Here is a 19869-nt window from a genome sequence, read left to right as displayed (position 1 = left end):
TCAAGGACATCAATTTTGGGGGCCAAAGAGTGGAATGTGATGGATTGAATTGTGTCCCCCCCAAATATTAGGCCATGATTCCCAGTATTGTGTGACTGTCTACCATTTTGTCATCTGATATGATTTTCCTATGTGATGTAAATCCTAATCTCTATGATGTTAACGAACTAGGATTAGAGGCAGTTATGTTAATGAGGCAGGACTCAATCTATAAGATTGTATCTTGAGTCAATCTCTTTTGAGATATAAAAGAGAGAAGCAAGCAGAGAGACAGAAGGACCTCATACCACCAAGAAAGTAGTGGTGGAGCAGAGTACATCCTTTGGACCCAGGGTCCCTGTGCTGAGACGCTCCTAGACAAGGTCAAGATTGATAACAAGGACCTTCCTCCAGAACCGACAAAGAGAAAGCCTTCCCATGGAGCTGATGCCCTGAATTCGCACTTCTAGCCTCCTAAACTGTGAGATAATAAATTTCTGTTTGTTAAAGCCATCCACTTGTGGTATTTCTGTTATAGCAGCACTAGATAACTAAGAAACCACCTGTGTTTTATCTTCCTACTCCACATAATTTCCTTTCCATGAGGACAGATATTGTGTTTGCCCTGTTCTCTCATATATCCTCAGTGCTGGCCATATAATAGACATTCAATAATACTTGCTTGCATAGTTAATTAATTATAAAAAGTAATTAACAGGTATAGGCCCCTCTTCAAGTTAAAGTGCAGGTAATGAGGGTGGCGATACTCATTTTTCACCCAATAAGGTCAGAGCTCCTATTGTGTCATTCAAGATGCACCTGTAACCAACAAGGAGGTGTACAAGCTGCCCAGAGTACCTGGGGACACTCTAGATGTCCCAAGAAGCCCCAGGACCAGAAGTTCAGTTAAGGCCAGAGTCTAGCCTGACACTATAAGCAGTTCATCCATACTCTGATGAGAGGGATATCATTCTACAAAGTTTGGAATAATGTTTAGATCCTGATAAATTTCAGTTTTTCAGTTTCATTGGTCTATTCGAATATAGATTGCACTTTCAAAATTAATTATAGTAAAGTCACTTTAACTCTTTATGCCTCAGTTTTCTCATTAGAAAAGTAATGTTGTATTTTAAGTGATCAGTTCATATTCTGAAAACACAGTTTTCAAAATATACACTATAGGTTTCTCGAGCCCACAGAGTGGCCCTGCATCTAAGTGGTCAAACCTGTCACCTAATAATACTTGTAAATAAGCATTGTTGAATATTACAACTACCCTTCTCAAATCATTCCATAATATTTGCATTATACTGGAGTTCTAAAAATAAATATTTTACACAAAAATATTTTATCATATGAATTTAAATTTAAGACACATTCTAGGACAAAAATCAAAAACCAAACCCACTGCCGTTGAATTCAAATTTTATATTTCTAATTGTTGTAAAAATTAAATTATGTCTTTAAATTTGCAAACTAGGACTTTTAGAATATAATTATAATCACATCTTCATTAAAACATATTTATCACATTATTTTTAAAATGATACACATTTTAATTTCTTGACTAGAGAAAAAAGACTGGCAAAGTTAATACCATCTTTTGTATCTCTTTTTATTGTTTTTAACAGCTGTATTGAGGTATAAACTGCACATATTTAAAGACTACAATTTGTTGAGTTTTGACATATGTGTACACCTGTGAAACTATTATTGCCCTCAAGATAATGAACACATCCAGCAACACCAAAAGTTTTCTCTCGCCACTCTGTTATTCTTCCCACCGTCATTGGCTGCTCCCCTATTGTGTTCCCAGGAAACCACTGATCGGCATCTGTCATTACACAATGACATTACACAATATGTCCTTGCTTTTGTCTTTGTTCACTCAGTCTAATTATTTTGAGGTTCATCTATGTAGTAGCATGTATCAGCAGTTCATTCTTTTTCATTGCTGAGTACAGTTCCGTTATAGGGATGTACTACAATTTGACTGGATCATATGGCAGATGTACATTTAACATTTAAAGAAACTGCCAAACTTTTCCAAAATGATTGTATCATTTTACATTCCCAAGAATGTTCCAATTTCTGGTCCCACCAGGGTTCCAATTTCTCCACATACTCACCAACATTTGTTATTGTCCATCTTTTTTATTATAGTCATCCTAGAGGGTGTGCAGTGGTATTGCACTGTGATTTTAATTTGCATTTCCTTCATGACTAGTGATGTTGAGCAAAATGTGCTTTTTGCCATCCATATATCTTGGTGAAGTGTCTGTTCAAATATTTAGCATGTATACATATATATATTTTTATTGAGTTATTTGTTTTCTTACCATTTAGTTTTGAGAGTTCTTTATATAGTCTGGATGCAAGTCCCTTATGAGACATATGATTGGCAAACATTTTCTCCCAGTCTGTGGCTTGTATTTCTATTTTTTAACAGTGCCTTTTGAAGAACAGAAGTTTTAAAATTTGACAAAGTCCAATTTGTCAAATTGTTCTTTATTGATCATGCTTTAGTGTCATATCTAAGAAACTTTGGCCTAACCCAATGTCACAAAGGATTTCTCCTATGTTTTCTTCTAGAAGTTTTTCAGTGTTGTTTTGCAATTAGACCTACTATCCATTATGAGTTAATTTTTGCATATGGTGCAAAGTATGGATCAAAGCTTATTTTTTCACATCACCTCATTGTTCCAGAACCACTTATTGAAAAGATTCTCTTTTGTCCAATGAGCCGCCTTTTTTGCCTTTGTTGTAAAAGTTGTCCATGAGACTATTTCTGGATTCTCCATTTGTCTATCTTTGCGCCAATACCATTGTATCAATTACTGTAGCTTTATAATAATCTTGAAATCAAATAGTATAAGTCCTCCAACTTTGTTCTTTTTCAATTTTTTTTTTTTACTTTACCAGGTTTTTTACATTTCCATATGAATTTTAGAATTCGTCCTTTTCTACAAAAGACCTGTTGAGTTTTTAGAAAGAATTGTGTTGAATCTATAGAATAATTTGGGGAGAACTGTCACTTAACAATATTTAGTCTTACACTCCATAAACATAGTACACCATATTTTAATATAAATAACACACGCCTTCTATGTCTGTTTGCCAATCACGCCCTCCCTCCAGGAGGTATTTCTGTAAGCATCACTTTGCCAAATTTTTTTTACATGTTGCTATGAAAAAAAAAATTAGAATAGCATGCTTATAAGAATATCTTGCAGGGGAAGGTGCAGTTAGCAAACATAAAAGGCATGTTATTTGCATAAAATATGGTATACAGTAACATTTATTTAGGTCTTCTGTAATTTCTTCTAGTAACATCTTACAGTTTTCAGTGTACAGGTTGTTAACATCTTTTTACTTTTTGATACTATTATAAGTATTGTTTTTAATGTCAATTTCTGATTGTTCATTGCTAGTATGTAGAAATGTTGATTTTTTTTCTTTAATAATTTTTATTGTGCTTTAAGTGAAAGCTAGAAATGTTGATTTTTTAATATTGATCTTGTATCTTGCAACCTTGTTCATTTATTAGTTCTAGGATTTTCTATATAGAAGATCATATCATCTTCTATAAATCAAATACGGTTCTACTTCTTTTCTAATCTGGATGCCTTTATTGCTTTGTCTTGCTTGATTGTACTGGCTAGAACCTTCCACACAATGTCGAATATAAGTGGTAAGAGTGGGTATTCTCTTGCTCCTCATCTTACCAGGAAAGCATTCGGTCTTCCACCATTAAGTATAATGTTACCTATAGGTTTTTCATATATGCGTTTTATCAGGTGGAAGAAATTTGTATCTATTCCTACTTTGCTAAGATACTTTATTAGGACAGGATGTTGGATTTTGTCAAATGCGTTTTCTGCATTTATTGAGATAATCATACGGTTTTTCTTTTCTAGTTTTTAGTTTAATGGTGTATTAGTTTCCAATTGATGGTAGAACACATACCACAAACTCAGTGGCTTACAACACCAAAAATTTATGATATTAAGGTTTTAGAGGTCAGAAGTCAAAACCAGGTCTCAATGGGCAAGAATCAAGGTACTGACTGGCAAGGCCATGTTCCCTCTGAAAGCTCTAGGGGAGAATCCATTTCCTGGTCTTTTCCAGTGAGCATTCCTTGGCTCTTGACCTCTTCCATCTAAAGCCAGTAACTGTATCACTCCAACCTTTACTTCCATCATCACATCTCCTCCCCTGATTCTGACTCTGCCATCTCTGTCATTCACTTATAAGAACCCTTGCGATACACTGACCCCACCTGGATAATCCAGAATAATTTCCCTGTCTCAAGGTCAGCTGATTAGCAACCTTAATTGCATCTGAAACCTTAATTCTCCCTTGCCATGTAATATAACATATTCATAGTTTCCAGAGATTAGGACATAATCATATCTGGGGGCCATTATTTTGCCTACTGGAGACCTGGTGGTGCAGTGGTTAAGTGCTTGGCTGCTAAACAAAAGGACAGCACTTCGAACCCACCCAGTGGCTCCGTGAGAGAAAGATGTGGCAGTCTATTTCCATAAAGATTTACAGCCTTGGAAACCCTATGTAGCAGTTCTACTCTGACCTTCAGGGTCACTATGAGTTGGAATCGACTTGACAGCAGTGGGCTTATTTTGTCTACCAACATGATAAAATGCTTTGACTGAGTTTCAAGTGTTAAAGCAAACTTGCAAGTCAGGGATAAATCTTATTTGGTCATGATGTATTAGATTTTACATACTGTTGGATTCAATTAGCTTTTTTTTTTTTCCTTAGAATTTTTTAAATCTATGTTCATAAAGCACCTTGACCTACAGCTTTCTTTTCTTGTAATGTCTTTGTCATTTTTGGGTATCAAGGTAATGGTGGGTTCATAGAATGAATTGCAAAGTAGTCCATTTTTTCAATTTGCAGGAGAGTTTATGTAGAATTTGTATTAGTTCTTCCTTAAATTTTGGTAAAATTCACAAGTAAAGCCATCTGGACTTTGATTTCAATTCTCATCACAGATACAGAGCTATTCAGGCTATCTATTTTGTTTTTTGGGGGGACTGTGTCTTGCAACAAATATGTGAACTCAATCTAAATTGTCAAATTTATCAGCATTGTTCATAATCATTTTATCCTTTTAATTTATGCAGGATCTGCAGTGATGTCCCCTCTCTCATTCCTGATCCTGACGATTTGTTCTGTGTCTCTCCTCCTCCTTCTCACCTCCCTCCCTCTCTTTTTCTAAACAGTCTGGCTAGAGGTTTATCAATCTTACTGATCTTTTCAAAAAAGCAGCTTTGGATTTCACTGCTTTTGTCTTTTTGTTTTCTATTTCATTGATTTCTGCCCATGTATCTATTATATCTGTATTACTACTAACCGTAGATTTAATTTGCTCTTCCTTTTCTAGTTTTTTAATGCAAAGCTGAAGTCTTTGATTTGAGACCCTTCTTATATTCTGATAAAGGCATTTAGTGCAATAAATTTCTGTCTAAGCATTCTGTTAGTATCCTACAAATTTTTATATATTGTGTTTTCATTTTCATTCAGTTCAACATAATTTCTAATTTTCTTTTAATTTCCTTTTGACTCATGGATTATTTGGAAGTGGGATATTTTCTAACTATCTGATACCTGTCCAGAGTTCTTTATACTATTAATTTCTAACTTGATTCCACTGTAGTCTGAAAACATATTTCGTATGATTTGAATGCTTTTAAATTTAAGGCTTGTTTTATGGTCCCAAATATGGTACATTTTGGTAAATGTTCCATGTGGTCTTGAAAAGAATGTGTACCCTCCTGTTGTTGGAGTGTTCTTTAAATATGAATTAGGGTAACTTCATTGACACTGCTGTTCAAATCTTTCACTTTATAAATTTCCTATCTACTTGTTCTTTCATTTATTAAGAAAGAGATATTGAAATCTCCAACTATAATTGTGAATGTCTATTCCTCCTTGCATTTCTAGCTTCATGTATTTTGAAACTCTATTATTAGGTACATAAATGTTTAGGATTTTCATGGCCTCTTGATTTTTAACTGCCTTACTACTATAAAAAATTCTTTATCTCTGTTACTACTCTTTCGTCTACTTTGATATTAGTATAGCCTTTCCAGTTTTCTTTTCGTTAGTGCTAGCATGGCATATCATTTTCCATTCTTTTAAGTTATATGTGTCTTTATATTTGAAGTGCATACTTTACAGGCAGCATATAGCTGGGTATCGCTTTTCATCAAATATAACAACCTCTCCCTGTTAATTGAGGCATTTAAACTCCCAGAAAAAACCCAGTGCTGTCGAGTCAATTCTGACTCATAACAACCCCATAGGACAGAGTAGAACTGCCCCACAGAATTTCCACGGAGTGCCTGGCGACCCTTTGGTTAGCAGCCGCTGCACTTAACCACTATGCCACCAGTGTTTCTGGTATTTAAACTAGTAACACTTAATTTGACTACTGATTTAGGTTTAGGCTTACATCTACCATCTTGCTACTTGTTTTTTATATGTCCTATCTATTCTTTGTTCCCTCTTCTTTTTCTGGCTTCTTTTGAATAACTCACTTTATTTCCTTTGCTGGCTTATATTACTCCTTGTTTTGTTATTTAGTGCTTGTATTAGAGTTTATAGTATAAACCATTAGCTTATCAGAGTCTATATTCAAGTGATGGCATATCACATATAATACAGAAACTTTACAATAATATACTTCCATTTTCCCCCTTCCTATCTTGGTATTGCTGTTGGCATACATATTACTTATATATATGTTTTAGACCACACATGATTTTTTTTAATTAATTCTCTTCTAAAGTAATTTAAATAATAAAAAAATATCTTTTATGTTAAGTTTCTATTTCTGGTACTCTTAAATCTTTTGTGTAGATCCATATTTCCGCCTGGTATCGTTTTCATTTTTCCTTCTGCCTGAAGGACTTTACCATTTTAGTTGTGTGTGTCTGCTGGTAATAAACTTTTCAGCTTTCGTGTGCCTGAAAATGTCTTTATTTTAACTTTGTTTTTGAAGGATATTTTTGGCTGGGTATAAAATTTTAGGCTTACAGTTTTTTTTTTTCCTTTCAGTACTTTAAAGATGTAGCTCCACTGACCTCTTACTTGCATCACTTCTGAGAATAAATCTGCTGTCATCTTTGTTCCTCTAAAAGTAACAGGTCATTTCCCCCCCGTGGGCTGTCTTTAAAATATTCTTCTTAATGGTTTCAAGCAATTTGATCATGATGTGCTTTGGCGTCATTTTCTTCATATTCCTTGTGTTGGATTTCATTAAGCTTCTTGTATCTGTGGGCTTATAGTTTTCTTCAAATGTGGGAAAAAATGGCTATTATTTCTTCAAATAGTTTTTTTTTTCCCTTTCTCCTCTTTTCAGGGATTCCACTTACATATATGTTGGGGTACTTTAATTTCTCCCATAGCTCACTGAAGCTCTGTTCATCTTTTTTAAAATCTCTTCCCTTGCTATACTTCATTTTTGATTATTTCTCTTGCTATACCTTCAAGTTCATTAATTTTTTTTTTCTGCAGTGTCTAATATGCTGTTAATCTGTGCCCATGTATTTTTCATCTCCAACACTGAAGTTTTTGTCTCTAGAAATGTTATTCAGGCTTTTTTTTTTTTTTTAAATCTCTTCTATATCTTTACGTAGTTTCTGAACATATAGAATATGGTTGAATAACTGTTTAATGTTCTTGTCTGCAAATTCTATCATCTGTGTCAGGTCTATATCAGTTTTGATTTATTGATTTATCTCCTCATTATGGTTTGTATTTTCCTGCTTCTTTTCATGGCTGGTAATGTTTTATTGTATGCCAGGCACCAGGCATCATGAATTTTACCTAGTTTAGCACTAGATATTTTTATTTTTGAAATTTGTTGCAGGTCATAGTTAAGTTACTTGGAAATAGAGATCCTCTCAGGTTTTGCTTTTAAGATTTGTTAGGAGTACCACAAGAGTGCTCAATCTAAGGCTAATTATTTCTCACTACTGAGGCAAGATCCCTCTGTGTATTCTACCCAATGCCCCATGTATCTTGAGGTTTTTCAGTATGGTTAATGGGAACAGGCACTACGCCCACCCCTGTGTGAGCATCTGGCACTATTACCTCTAATCCTCTTGGTGGTTCTTTGCCAGACCTTGAGTGGTTCTCTCTACATGCTGATCAGCACACAGCTGAATACTTGAATGGGACCTTTTACAGATCTCCTGAATTCTCTTTCTGTGCAACTCTCTCCTCCCTATTACTCTATTCTGCAATTTCCAGCTACCTTTGTCTCCCTAGACTCTCAGGTCTATCTTCTTAACTCAGGGAGTAAACCAGACTTTGCACAGGTTTCCCCTTCTTGTGCTATGGCCTAAAAACTCTCTAAAGTCAATAAGCTAGAGCAATCATAGGGCTTATTTCCTTTGTTCCCTGTCTCTCAGTGTTCACTGTACTTCATTGCCTGATGTCCAGGATCTTGCCAACTGTTACTTTGTCCTTTTTTTTTTTTTTAATTTTCAAGCAGGAGGGTAAATCTTTACCTTACCTTGGCCAGGAGGCAAAGTCCTATCATTAATCTTAAAAAATATTTCAGAAAAATGCTGCTGGTATAAAGCACTGGACTTAAATAATTTGTGTTGATTTCATATCAAATACATGCCTATTTCTTTACCTCATATCATATAAAAAGAGATGATTCATTATTAGGTACATATGACAGCCAGATGACATGAATATGGTGAATCTCTAAGGCTGACTGGAGCTCATGCTCTCATAGATGCACAATCCCAAGTCTCCCTGGAATCTGACACAGGATTTCACAAAAGCCGCTCCTCAACCATACCTTCCAGAACCACTGTAGTCTTTATATGGATTCCCAGTGATGACTAGAATGACACAGCAAGTTGAATAATGTATATTCGTTAATTGAATGATGTGTTGTTCTCTCATCCAAGTCCCAAAACAATATCCAAAGTATCATTTCTTTAAAATCAAATTGTTCCTACCTTAATTTAAAATATTTTGTTAAAAACATCAAGTTACACTAAGCTTATATATAATCTCTTAAAGTAGTCTCAATCAAAATGTTATAGAAACCCATTGCCATTGAGTCAATTCCGACTCATAGCAACTGTATAGGACAGAGTAGAGCTGCTGCATAGAGTTTCCAAGGAGCACCTGGTGGACTTGAACTGCTGGCCTTTTGGTAAGCAGCTGTAGCACTTCACCACTATACCACCAGGGTTTTCAAAATGTTATACAGTATAATAAAAGTCTAATTTTATCACCATTTAGCATGAACTAAACTATAACACTCTTCTATGTTTGTAAATCCTCTATGAAGAAAACTTGCAGTATAGTCTGATTTGTAACATTTGCAATTTTTAAATAAACTTTATTTTTAACAGTTTTAGTTCTACAAAAAAAAATTGGGAAGATAATACAAAGAGTTTCTATATACCCCACATCCAGTTTCGCTTACCACTCACAGTGTACATTAGTATGGTACATTGGTTACGTTTATTACAATTTATGAATCAACATTGATATATTACCATTTACTGAAAAAAAAAAAAACTGAAGCCCATAGTTTATTCAGATTTCCTCAGTTTTAACCTAACATCCTTTTTCTATCCCAGGATCCTAGCCAGGTTTCCACATTACATTTAGTTGTCATGTCTCCTGAGGCTCCTCTTGCCGTGACAGTTTTCAGACTTTTCTTGTTTTTGAGGATTGTTACAGTTTTGGGGAGCCCCTAAATTAGAATTTCTATATTTCTGGTTATGGGTCTTTGGGAAAAATACACATAAAGTGCCATTTTCATCACATCATATCAATAGTGCATATGATTATTACTGTTGATCACCTGGCTGAGGTAGTGTTTGTCAGGTTTTTCTACTGTAAAGTTATTCATTTTTCCCCATTTCTATGTTGTACTCTTTGGCAAGAAGTCACTATGTGCAGCACAGACTTAAAAGAGTGGGGAGTTACATTCTACCTCCTTGAGGGTAGATCATCTAGGTAATGAATTATTTGGAATTCTTCTGCACGGGAGATTGGTTTTTTCTTTCCCATTTATTTATTCAGTCATTTATTGATATCAGGATGGACTCATGAGTATTTATCTTCTCCTGTGAGTTATAATCCAGTGTCACTTTATTTGATTGCTCAAGTTATTACAGCTGGGCCATTGGAAGCACTTTCAGTTAACTCCTAAGATGTTTACATTTTCTCAATCTACAATAAAATCTTTGAAAAGACTATCTTATCCAGTGACTAAATTATTCCTTAAGGTTAATTTAAGTACTTCTAGAAATACTTAACTTTTGGGCAATGCATTAAATGGTATTCTGGTGGTCTGAAGGAGTTCATCTGACAGGAAGTAAAGACTAGGGAGAAAGAAGACTAGGGATAGAAGTATCCACTGTGTAGTAAAATATTTTAAGAAACTAATGAAACAGAAAGAACCAGCAAGCAGGTCCCAGAAACTGACACAAATGTAAGAAATAATGACATGTTTCTGTAAGACAAAAAGAAAGAAAGAAACTAATAAAATAGATTAGCTGAAAAATCCAAACCTTTTAAAGCAAATCTATAAATGGCTTCACATGCTTTAGCCAAAATTTCCTCTTCTGGAGAATTAAGCATTAACACCACAGTCGCTGCTTTTTTGCTTTCAATTGTTAATGGATCAAACTGAAATGCAAAGAGAAAAATGTGAGGTTCACATATAAGCTTTAAAAATCACATAAAAAATTGGTGTCTCGAAACTTAAAGAGAACATAATCTTTCAAAAAGGATATGGTTAATGCCCACTAAGAGCACTGTAAGGCTTTTTTTAAAACCAAAAACACACACACACACACAACCCCACCCCACCCCCCAAAAAAAAAAACCCAAGAGAAAATTTTCAACATTGGCGTCCTTGGAATTCTTGGAAGAAGTACAACAGAATGTTCCTTAGAAGCAAAGATGACAAGTCTGCTTCTCATACTTCGCACTTGTTATCAGGAGGAATCAGTCCCTGGAGAATGACATTGTCCTTTGTAAAGTAGAGAGTCAGAGAAAAAGAGGAAGACCTTCAACGAGATGGATTGACACAGTGGCTGCAACAATAGACTCAAGCATAACAACAATTGTGAGGATGGTGCACGACCAGGCAGTGTTCCATTCTGTTGTATGTAGGGTTGGTATAAGTTGTGAAATCTGACAGATCTAGTCTCTCAACTTAGCCATGTAGAATCGAACATGTTTTTTAAGCTCCTAGAATTTTAGTTTCTCATCTTTACAATGCGTCTAATAATACCTGTCTCAAAGGATCAAGGAGAGAGGATTAGAGACCACGTATGTAAAGCACTTAGCACATTGTCTGGCCCATAGCAGATGCCCATTAAATAACATACATTATTATAATTCTTAGTCAATATACAAGAATACTTGTACATTACTGGAGCCCTGGTGGCACAGTGGTTAAGCTTTCAGCTGCTAACCAAAAGGTTGGCAGTTCAAATCCACCAGTCACTCCTTAGAAATTCTGTGAGGTGGTTCTACTCTATCCTATAGGGTCACTATGAGTCAGGATCAACTCAGCAGCAATGGGTTTTTTGTTTTTTTCCAAACACTAGACTCTTTCTGGGAAGACTGGAATTATATATTAGAAACACCTAAAATGCAGTACAAAACTGCACATAACAAAATGCAAAACTGGACAGAATCTGGATTGGGGGAAGTGGTAATATAGCATAAAGAAGAGGTAGGACTCTGAGGGAGAAGGTGTGGGTCCTGCTGTGAGGCCTTGGGAATTCACGTGTAGCTGAATTACAAATAAAGCCCACAGCCCTGGAAGCTTTCTTAAGTAAAGGAGAAAACAAATTATTACACTATTCTTCCATTTTTTTTTTTTTTTTTTCCATTTCCAGAGATTGGTGGAGGAGGGAGTTCTGCCAATATTAAAGAAAAAATCTCTAATTTCAAAGCTGGTTCTTTGTGTTGGCCCTTCCTATAAGAACAATTTACTATGATTTCAATTATAAAAGCACTTGAAACTTAGCCTTACATAAAGGATGGAGGGAAAGATTGCTCTGTATAAGGAAACAATCTATTTAAAGTAGCTCTAGCACTCTCCACCCCTACCCTACTTTCTGCACTGATCTACCTGATTTATTTTGTTAATTGACATGGATATGTCATGATCTCCATAGAATGATTACAATTCTTAAATGAGTAGAGTACATTAAAATACATTTAAACAAAAACTACAGTAAATACCACATGATCTTTCTTCAATGGTTTAAGAACACCGGAGCATTTCATGCCATCCTTTTCTGTCATTACTATGAAAACAGTGATCTGGGGCACAAAAAGCTTAAGGGGGAGAGTTAAAACTGAGAATTACACCATAAAGAGCCGTTAAAGGAGGAGAAAAACCAATGTTTGGCAGAGAATGGAGAAACTTGGCATGACATTTGTTTCTCCTACAGAGCCTACAGCATTATAGTAATTTTTTATTTAAAAAAGCACTGAGAATAAAATGATAGCTATAACAGAATGCCACATGACTAAATAAATAATACTGTGCTGTAATTATGTATCCCATCTGCTTTCTCACGAGGAAGTCACAGTCACCAACAAGCTTGTTGTGAAGTTATAATTCATGCTCTGTACAAAATAAATGATTAACCAAACTTATTTAAAAAAGAATGAAAGAAAGGGGGAGCATTTTGGCCCAGCTTTGACTAGTAAGTCTAATCGTTCAGAGAGGCCATAGACTTACAGAGATATTTTCCCATCTCTGTTAAGGAAATAAGACTGTCTAGAACAGCGCTATCTAGAACACTGCTAGAAGCCCTGGTGGCACAGTGCTTATGTGCTCGGCTACTAACTGAAAAGCTGGCAGTTCGAATCCCCTGGCCGCTCCATGGGACAAAAGATGTGGCAGCCTGCTTTCGTAGAGACTACAGCCTTGTAAACCCTATGGGGGCAGTTCTACTCTGTCCTATAGGGCCACAATGAGTTGAGATCAACTTGACAGCAATGGGCTCAGTTTTGGCTTTTAGAATAGGACTGTCCAATAGAATTTCCTGTAAGGATAAAAACATTCTGTAATCTGCTCTGTCCAATATGCAAACACAAGCTACATGTTGCTTTTGAGCGCTTGAAATGTTACTAATGCAACAGAGGAGCTGACATTTTTACTTAACTTTATAATTTAAATAGCTACGTTTAGCTAGTGACTACTGTATTAGACAGCACAGGTCTAAAAGAATACAAAATCATAAAACTGAACTCAGGGAAAATGGATAGATCATGACAGGCAAGTCATTTTGAAGAGGCCAATGTTGTTGTATGCCAAGAGTTAATTTCGGACTCATAGCAACCCCATGTGACAGAGCCGAACTTCCCCATAGAGTTTCCTAGGCTGTAATCTTTATAGGAGCAGATCACCAGGTCTTTTCTCCCTCAGAGGCTCTGGTGAATTTGACCTCTGACCTTTTGGTCAGCAGTCGAGCACTTAACCATTGCTCCACCAGGGCTCCGCTAAGGTGCCAATAAGTGCTAATAATAGGCTTTTGTTATTTCTGTTACAATGTGTTTATCAGGCCAGGAATTATTCATTCTTTTGGCAAAAAGAAAAAAAGAACGAACAATGTTGTCTTGGAAGAAGTACAACCAGAATGTTCCTTAGAAGCAAAGATGGCAAGCCTACGTCTCATACTTTGGACATGTTATCAGGAGGAATCAGTCCCTGGAGAAGGACATCATGCTTTGTAAAGCACAGGGTCAGTGAAAAAGAGGAAGACCTTCAACGAGATGGACTGACACAGTGGCTGCAACAATGGACTCAAGCATAACAACGATTGTGAGGATGGCGCACGACCAGGCAGTATTTCATTCTGTTGTACACAGGGTTGCTATGAGTTGGAACCAACTTGACGGCACCTAACAAAACAACAACAACCAGATCAGAGGTCTCAAATCATGAGGACCCAATCGCAGAAGGAAAAGAAAGACATAAAATGGGAAGAAATAGACTGTACTCATGTGATATGAATGTATATACCCTTATATACCCAGTGCCATCGAGTTGATTCCAACTCATAGTGACCCTATAGGACAGGGTAGAACTGCCCATAGGGTTTCCAAGGAGTGGCTGTGGATTTGAACTGTTGACCTTTTGGATAGCACCCATAGCTCTTAACCACTGTGCCACGAGGGTTTCCTACAAACATATAGTGGAGAATATATAGAAGGGATAACAGGCACCAAGCAAGTCAGCAGAACACATTACATTAGCCCTCAAAGCTTTGAAAATAATGAGTGTAAAGGTTAAAATGAAAATAGCTACAATGGGCTTCAGTTTACTTTACAACCTGAATCAAAGTAACAAATTTTTAGAGCAAGGTGAGTATCTTAGTCACCTAGTGCTGCCATAACAGAAATATCACAAGTGGATAGCTTTAACAAACAGAAATTTATTTTCTCACAGTCTAGTAGGTTACAAGTCCAAATTCAGGGTGTCGGCTACAGGTGAAGGCTTTCTCTCTCTGCTGGCTCTGGAGGAAGATTCCTTGTCCTCAAACTTCCCCTGGTTGAGGAGTTTCTCAGGCACAGGGATCCCGGGTTCAAAGGACACATTCTGCTCCTGGTGCTGTTTTCTTGGTGGTACGAGGTCTCCCACTCTCCGCTTGCTTCCCTTTCCTTTTATCTCTTGTGAGATAAAAGGTGGTGCAGGCCACACTGCAGGGAAACTCCCTTTACACTGGAACATGGAGGTGACCTGAGTAAGGGTGGTGTTACAATCCCACCCTAATCCTCTTAACATAAAATTACAGTCACAAAATGGAGGACAACCACACAATACTGGGAATCATGGCCTGACCAAGTTGACACATATTTTTGGGGGGACACAATTCAATCCATGACAGTGAGCAAGCTGATAATTATTCATACTTTTTTATTTATTAGTTAAGAAATTGTACTATATTAACTTAGAGTGTTTTGTTTATCTGTGATGAGGGAGAAAGACAAGAAAATAAGTCTCCATGATTCTTCATTTCTATTTAAGTATACGGCCAAGACAAAGAGTCAAGGTTGAGTTCTGAGACTGAGCAAGAGGGTTCAGGAAAAACATGGCAACATCACACTCTGCCAAGAAATTGGATGTGGTTGCCCACAGGTAAGAGAGCTTGTTCTACTGTTGAACCTTGCTTTGACTCAACACTCAATGTTGCACTCCATATGCATTTAACTAGAGAGAGAAAATGCTGAACCATTAACATAAATGCTCAGATAACTTGATACTTAATCATTAAGATTCCAGGGCCAGGTCATAGTCTTGTGAGTTCAATACCATAGATTTAGTCACTAAAGCACAGTCACCTCTGAAAAATTAAAAAAAAATTAAGAGAACAAAATTTTCATGTTTGTAAACCAGAGCCATGAATCATGGTGGCTACACATCAGACCCCGGGAATGTTAAGTGGCTGTTAAGTACCGTAGCTGATAACCCCATCTCCTTTCAAAGTCCATACAAATGTCTACAGTTCTGTAGAATAATGAACAACACATTCAGCTACGGCACTACTAATAATATTTACAAAGTTCATATTTAGTTCCAGGCACTGTTCTAAGCATCTTATATGAATCTCACATTGCTTCACCACCCTCCCTCTCTCCCCTCTCCCTTCCTGCCTTCCTTCCTTCCCTTTTCTTTCTTTCTCTCTCTTTCTTTTTTGTCTTTTTAATAACCTTTTGCTTTCTTCATGTATGATATCCTTGATATAATCCCACAACTCCTCTGGTTTTCAGTCATTAATGTGTAATGCATCAAGTCTATTCCTGAGATGGTCTCTAAATACAAGTGGGATATACTCAAGGTTGTATTTTGGCTCTCGTGGACTTGTTTTAATTTTCTTCAGCTACAACTTGAACTTGCATATGAGCAATTGATGGTCTGTTTCACAGTTGGCCCCGGCCTTGTTCTGACTGATGATATTGAGCTTCTCCATCGTCTCTTTCCACAGATGCAGTTGAATTGATTCCTGTGTTTTCCATCCGGTGAGGTCTACATGTATAGTCACCATTTATGTTGTTGAAGAAGGGTATTTGTGATGAATAAATCGTTGGTCTTGCAAAATTCTATCATGTGATCTCTGGCATCGTTTCTATCACCAAAGCCATATTTTTCAACTACCGATCCTTCTTCTTTGCTTCCAGCTTTCACATTCCAACCACTAGTAATTATCAATGCATCAATTTCAAACTGTGGAAGTTGGTAAAAATCTTTAATTTCTATCTTTGGCATTAGCGGTTAGTGCATATATTTGAATAATAGTCATATTAACTGGTCTTCCTGGTGGGTGTATGGATATTATACTATCACTGACTGCATTTTGCTTCAGGATAGATCTTGAAATGTTCTTTTTGATTATGAATGCTATGCCATTCCTCTTCAAGTCATCATTCCTGGTATAGTAGCTCAAATGTCTGTCCTATTCAAAATGGCCAATGTCAATTCATTTCAGCCCACTAATGCCTAGGATAGCAATCTTTATGCATTCCATTTCATTTTTGACTACTTCCAATTTTCCTAGATTCATAATCTAAACATTCTACATTCTGATTTTTTTTTAATGTATCACCTTTTATTTATCCATTCTACCACTGATAAACATTGAGTTGTTTCCAGTTTCTGGTTCTTAAAAATAATGCTGCTATGAACATGTCTTTAGGGGCATATATACTATGAATTTCTGTTGGGTATATTCAAGGAGTGGAATTTTCTGGGCCATATAGAGTGCAACTGTTCAGCTTTAATAGCTGTTACTAGTTTTCCAAATGGTTGTACTGATTTTCACTCCCATCAGCTGTATGAGAGTTCTAGTTGTTCCACATCCTCACCAACACTAGGCAGTTCCTACCTTTTTTTAATTACAGACATTCCAGTGTTTTGGCCATTCTGGCGGATGTGTAACGGCATCTATTAGTGGTGTTAATTTGAATTTCCCTCATGTCTAATGGTGATGAACAGTTTTTCACATGCTTATGGCTATTCCATTATCTTCCCATATGAAATGTCTGTTCAAACCTTTTGGCCGTCCCCTCCCCTTTTGAGCTGTCTTTCCTTTTCTTGATTTGTAAATGCCCTTTATATATTGTGGATGCTAATTATTTTCAAATAGATACATTGCAAATATTTTCTTCCAATCTGAGTCTTATCCTTTTACTTTCGTTCTTTTTTTAAATTTTATTATATTTTAGGTGAAAGTTTACACCATAGTTTTTCATTAAAAAATTTATACACAAATTGCTTTGTGACATTGGTTGCAATCCCCACAATGTGTCAGCACTCTCCCCCTTTCCCTTTCCACCCTGTGTTCCCAGCATCCATTTGTCCAGTTTTCCTGTCCCGTCCTGCCTTCTTGGAAACCCTGGTGGCATAGTGGTTAAGTGCTACGGCTGCTAACCAAAGGGTCGGCAGTTCGAATCTGCCAGGCGCTCCTTGGAAACTCTATGGGGCAGTTCTACTCTATCCTATAGGGTCGCTATGAGTCGGAATTGACTCAACGGCACTGGATTTTGGTTTGGTCCTGCCTTCTCATCTTTGCTTTTGGGCAGGTGTTGTTCATTGGGTCTCCTATACTTGATTGAACTAAGAAGCACATTCTTCACATGTGTTATTGTTTGTTTCATAAGCCTGTCTAATCTTTGGCTGAAAGGTGAATTTTGTGAGTGGCTTCGGTTTTGAGTTAGCAAGGTGTCTGGGGCCTGTAGTATTGGGGGTTCCCCCAGTTTCTGTCAGACCAGTAAGTCTGGTCTTTTTTTGTAAATTTGAATTTTGTCCTACATTTTTCTCTCATTCTGTCTGGGACCCTTTATTGCGATCCCTGTCAGAGTGACTGGTGGTGCTAACCAGGCACTATCTAATTCTTCTAGACTCAGCCTGGTGGAAACTGTGGTTCATGTAGTCTATTAATCCTTTGGACTAATATTTTCCTTGTATCTTTGTTTTCTTCATTTTCCTTCGCTCTGAACATGAGGGGTCCAATAGATGTATCTTAGATTGTCACTTGCAGGCTTTTAAGACCCTAGACGCTACTCAGCAGAGTAGAATGTAGAACATTTTCTTTATGCAGTATGTTATGCCAATTGACCTAGAATACCCCTGAGACCATTGTCCCCAGCCCGCAGCTCCAGTAACTCGGTCCTTCCAGGTGTTTGATTGTGTCTAGGAAGCTTCTATGACTTTGCCTTGGTCAGGTTGTGCTGCCTTTCCCTGTATTGTGTGTTCTTTTTCTCTGCACCAATGTTACCACTTGTCTACTATCTAGTTAATGATTTCCCCTCCCCAACCATCCCCTCCCTCGTAACCATCAATTGTTTTTTCTTTTTCTGTGTGTAAACCTTTTCTTGAGTTTTTATAATAATGGTGTCATACAATATTTGTACTTTTGTGATTGACTTATCTCACTCAGCATAATGCCCTCCAGATTCATCCATGCTGTAAGATGTTTCACAGATTCATCATTCTTCTTTACTGTTGTGTAATATTCCATTGTGTGTATGTATTATAATTTGTTTATCCATTCATACGTTGATGGGCACATAGGTTGTTTCCATCTTTTTGCTATTGTGAATAATGCTACAATGAACATGAGTGTGCATATGTCTATTTGTGCGACGGCTCTTATTTCTTTAGGATATATTCCTAGAGTGGGAGTGCTGGATTGTATGGTATTTCTAGTTCTAGTTTTTTAAGGAGGCGCCATATCATTTTCCACAGTGGTTGTAATATTTTATGTCCCCACCAGCAGTGCATAAGAGTTCTAATCTCCCTGCAATCTCTTCAGCATTTATATTCTGCTTTTTTGTTTTTGCGTTTTTTTTTAATTCTTGCTAGTAATGTCAGGGTTAGATGGTATCTGATTTGTAGCTTTGATTTGCATTTCTCGGGAGCATATCCTTATGTGTCTGTTGGAGGCCTGAATGTCTTCTTTGGTGAAGTGTCTGTTCACATCATTTACTCATTTTTTTAACTGGATTGTCTTTTTGTTATCGAGGTATCGAAGTATTCTATAGATTTTAGGGATTAGACCCTTGTTGGATATGTTGTAGCCAAAAATATTTTCCCAGTCCATAGGTTCTCTTTTTACTCTTTTGGTAAAGTCTTTTGATAAGCATAAGTGTTTAGTTTTTTATAAAATCCCAGCTATCTAGTTTATCTTCTGGTGTTTGTACATTGTTAGTTATGGCTTGTATTTTCTTTATGCCATGTATTAGGGTACGTAGTTTGCTCCCTATTTTTTCTTCCATGAACTTTATTGTTTTAGGTTTTATATTTAGGTCTTTGACCCATTTTGAGTTAATTTTTGTGCACAGTGTGAGGTATGGGTCCTGTCTCATTTTTTTTTTACAGTGGACACCTTCTCTTTTCACCCATGTAATGGACTTTGGTCCTTTGTCAAAGATGAGCTGACCACAGGATGATGGATTTACATCTGGGTTCTCCATTCTGTTCCATTGATCTATGTGTCTGTCGTTGTACCAGTACCAGGGTCTTTTGACTACCGTGGTTGTACAGTAGGTTCTGAGATCAGGTAGTGCGAGGCCTCCTACTTTGTCCTTTTTCTTGAATAATGCTTTGCTTATTTGGGTCCTTGTTCCTTTGCATATAAAATTGGTGATTAGTTCTTGTTAAAGAATGCTGTGGTTATATGCATGAGGATTGTATTTTATCTGTAGATTGCTGTGGGCAGGATTGACACCTTCACAATGTTGAGTCTTCCTATCCATGAGCATGGTATGTTTTTCCATTGCTGTAGGTCTCCCTTGGTTTCTTGCAATAGTCTTTTGTAGTTTTCTTTGTATAGGTCTTTTACATCCCTGGCTAGA

At 36.7% G+C, this 19869-nt stretch overlaps 1 protein-coding gene across 1 annotated transcript in view; it reads right to left on the bottom strand.

Moving 5' to 3' along the window:
- Nucleotides 1-19869, bottom strand: part of ARMC3 (armadillo repeat containing 3) — a 138620-nt gene that overhangs the window by 103563 nt on the left and 15188 nt on the right. The window contains exons 3-4 of the mRNA XM_064285195.1: nt 12247-12342; nt 10557-10713 (exon numbers count right to left, since the gene is read on the bottom strand). Of these exons, the coding sequence (XP_064141265.1) occupies nt 10557-10713; nt 12247-12342 (253 nt within the window). The remainder of the gene's footprint in view (nt 1-10556; nt 10714-12246; nt 12343-19869) is intronic.

The sequence above is a fragment of the Loxodonta africana genome, chromosome 4, assembly GCF_030014295.1.
Source record: "Loxodonta africana isolate mLoxAfr1 chromosome 4, mLoxAfr1.hap2, whole genome shotgun sequence".
Lineage (NCBI taxonomy): Eukaryota > Metazoa > Chordata > Mammalia > Proboscidea > Elephantidae > Loxodonta > Loxodonta africana.
This window is presented reverse-complemented; position numbering and strand designations above follow the sequence as displayed.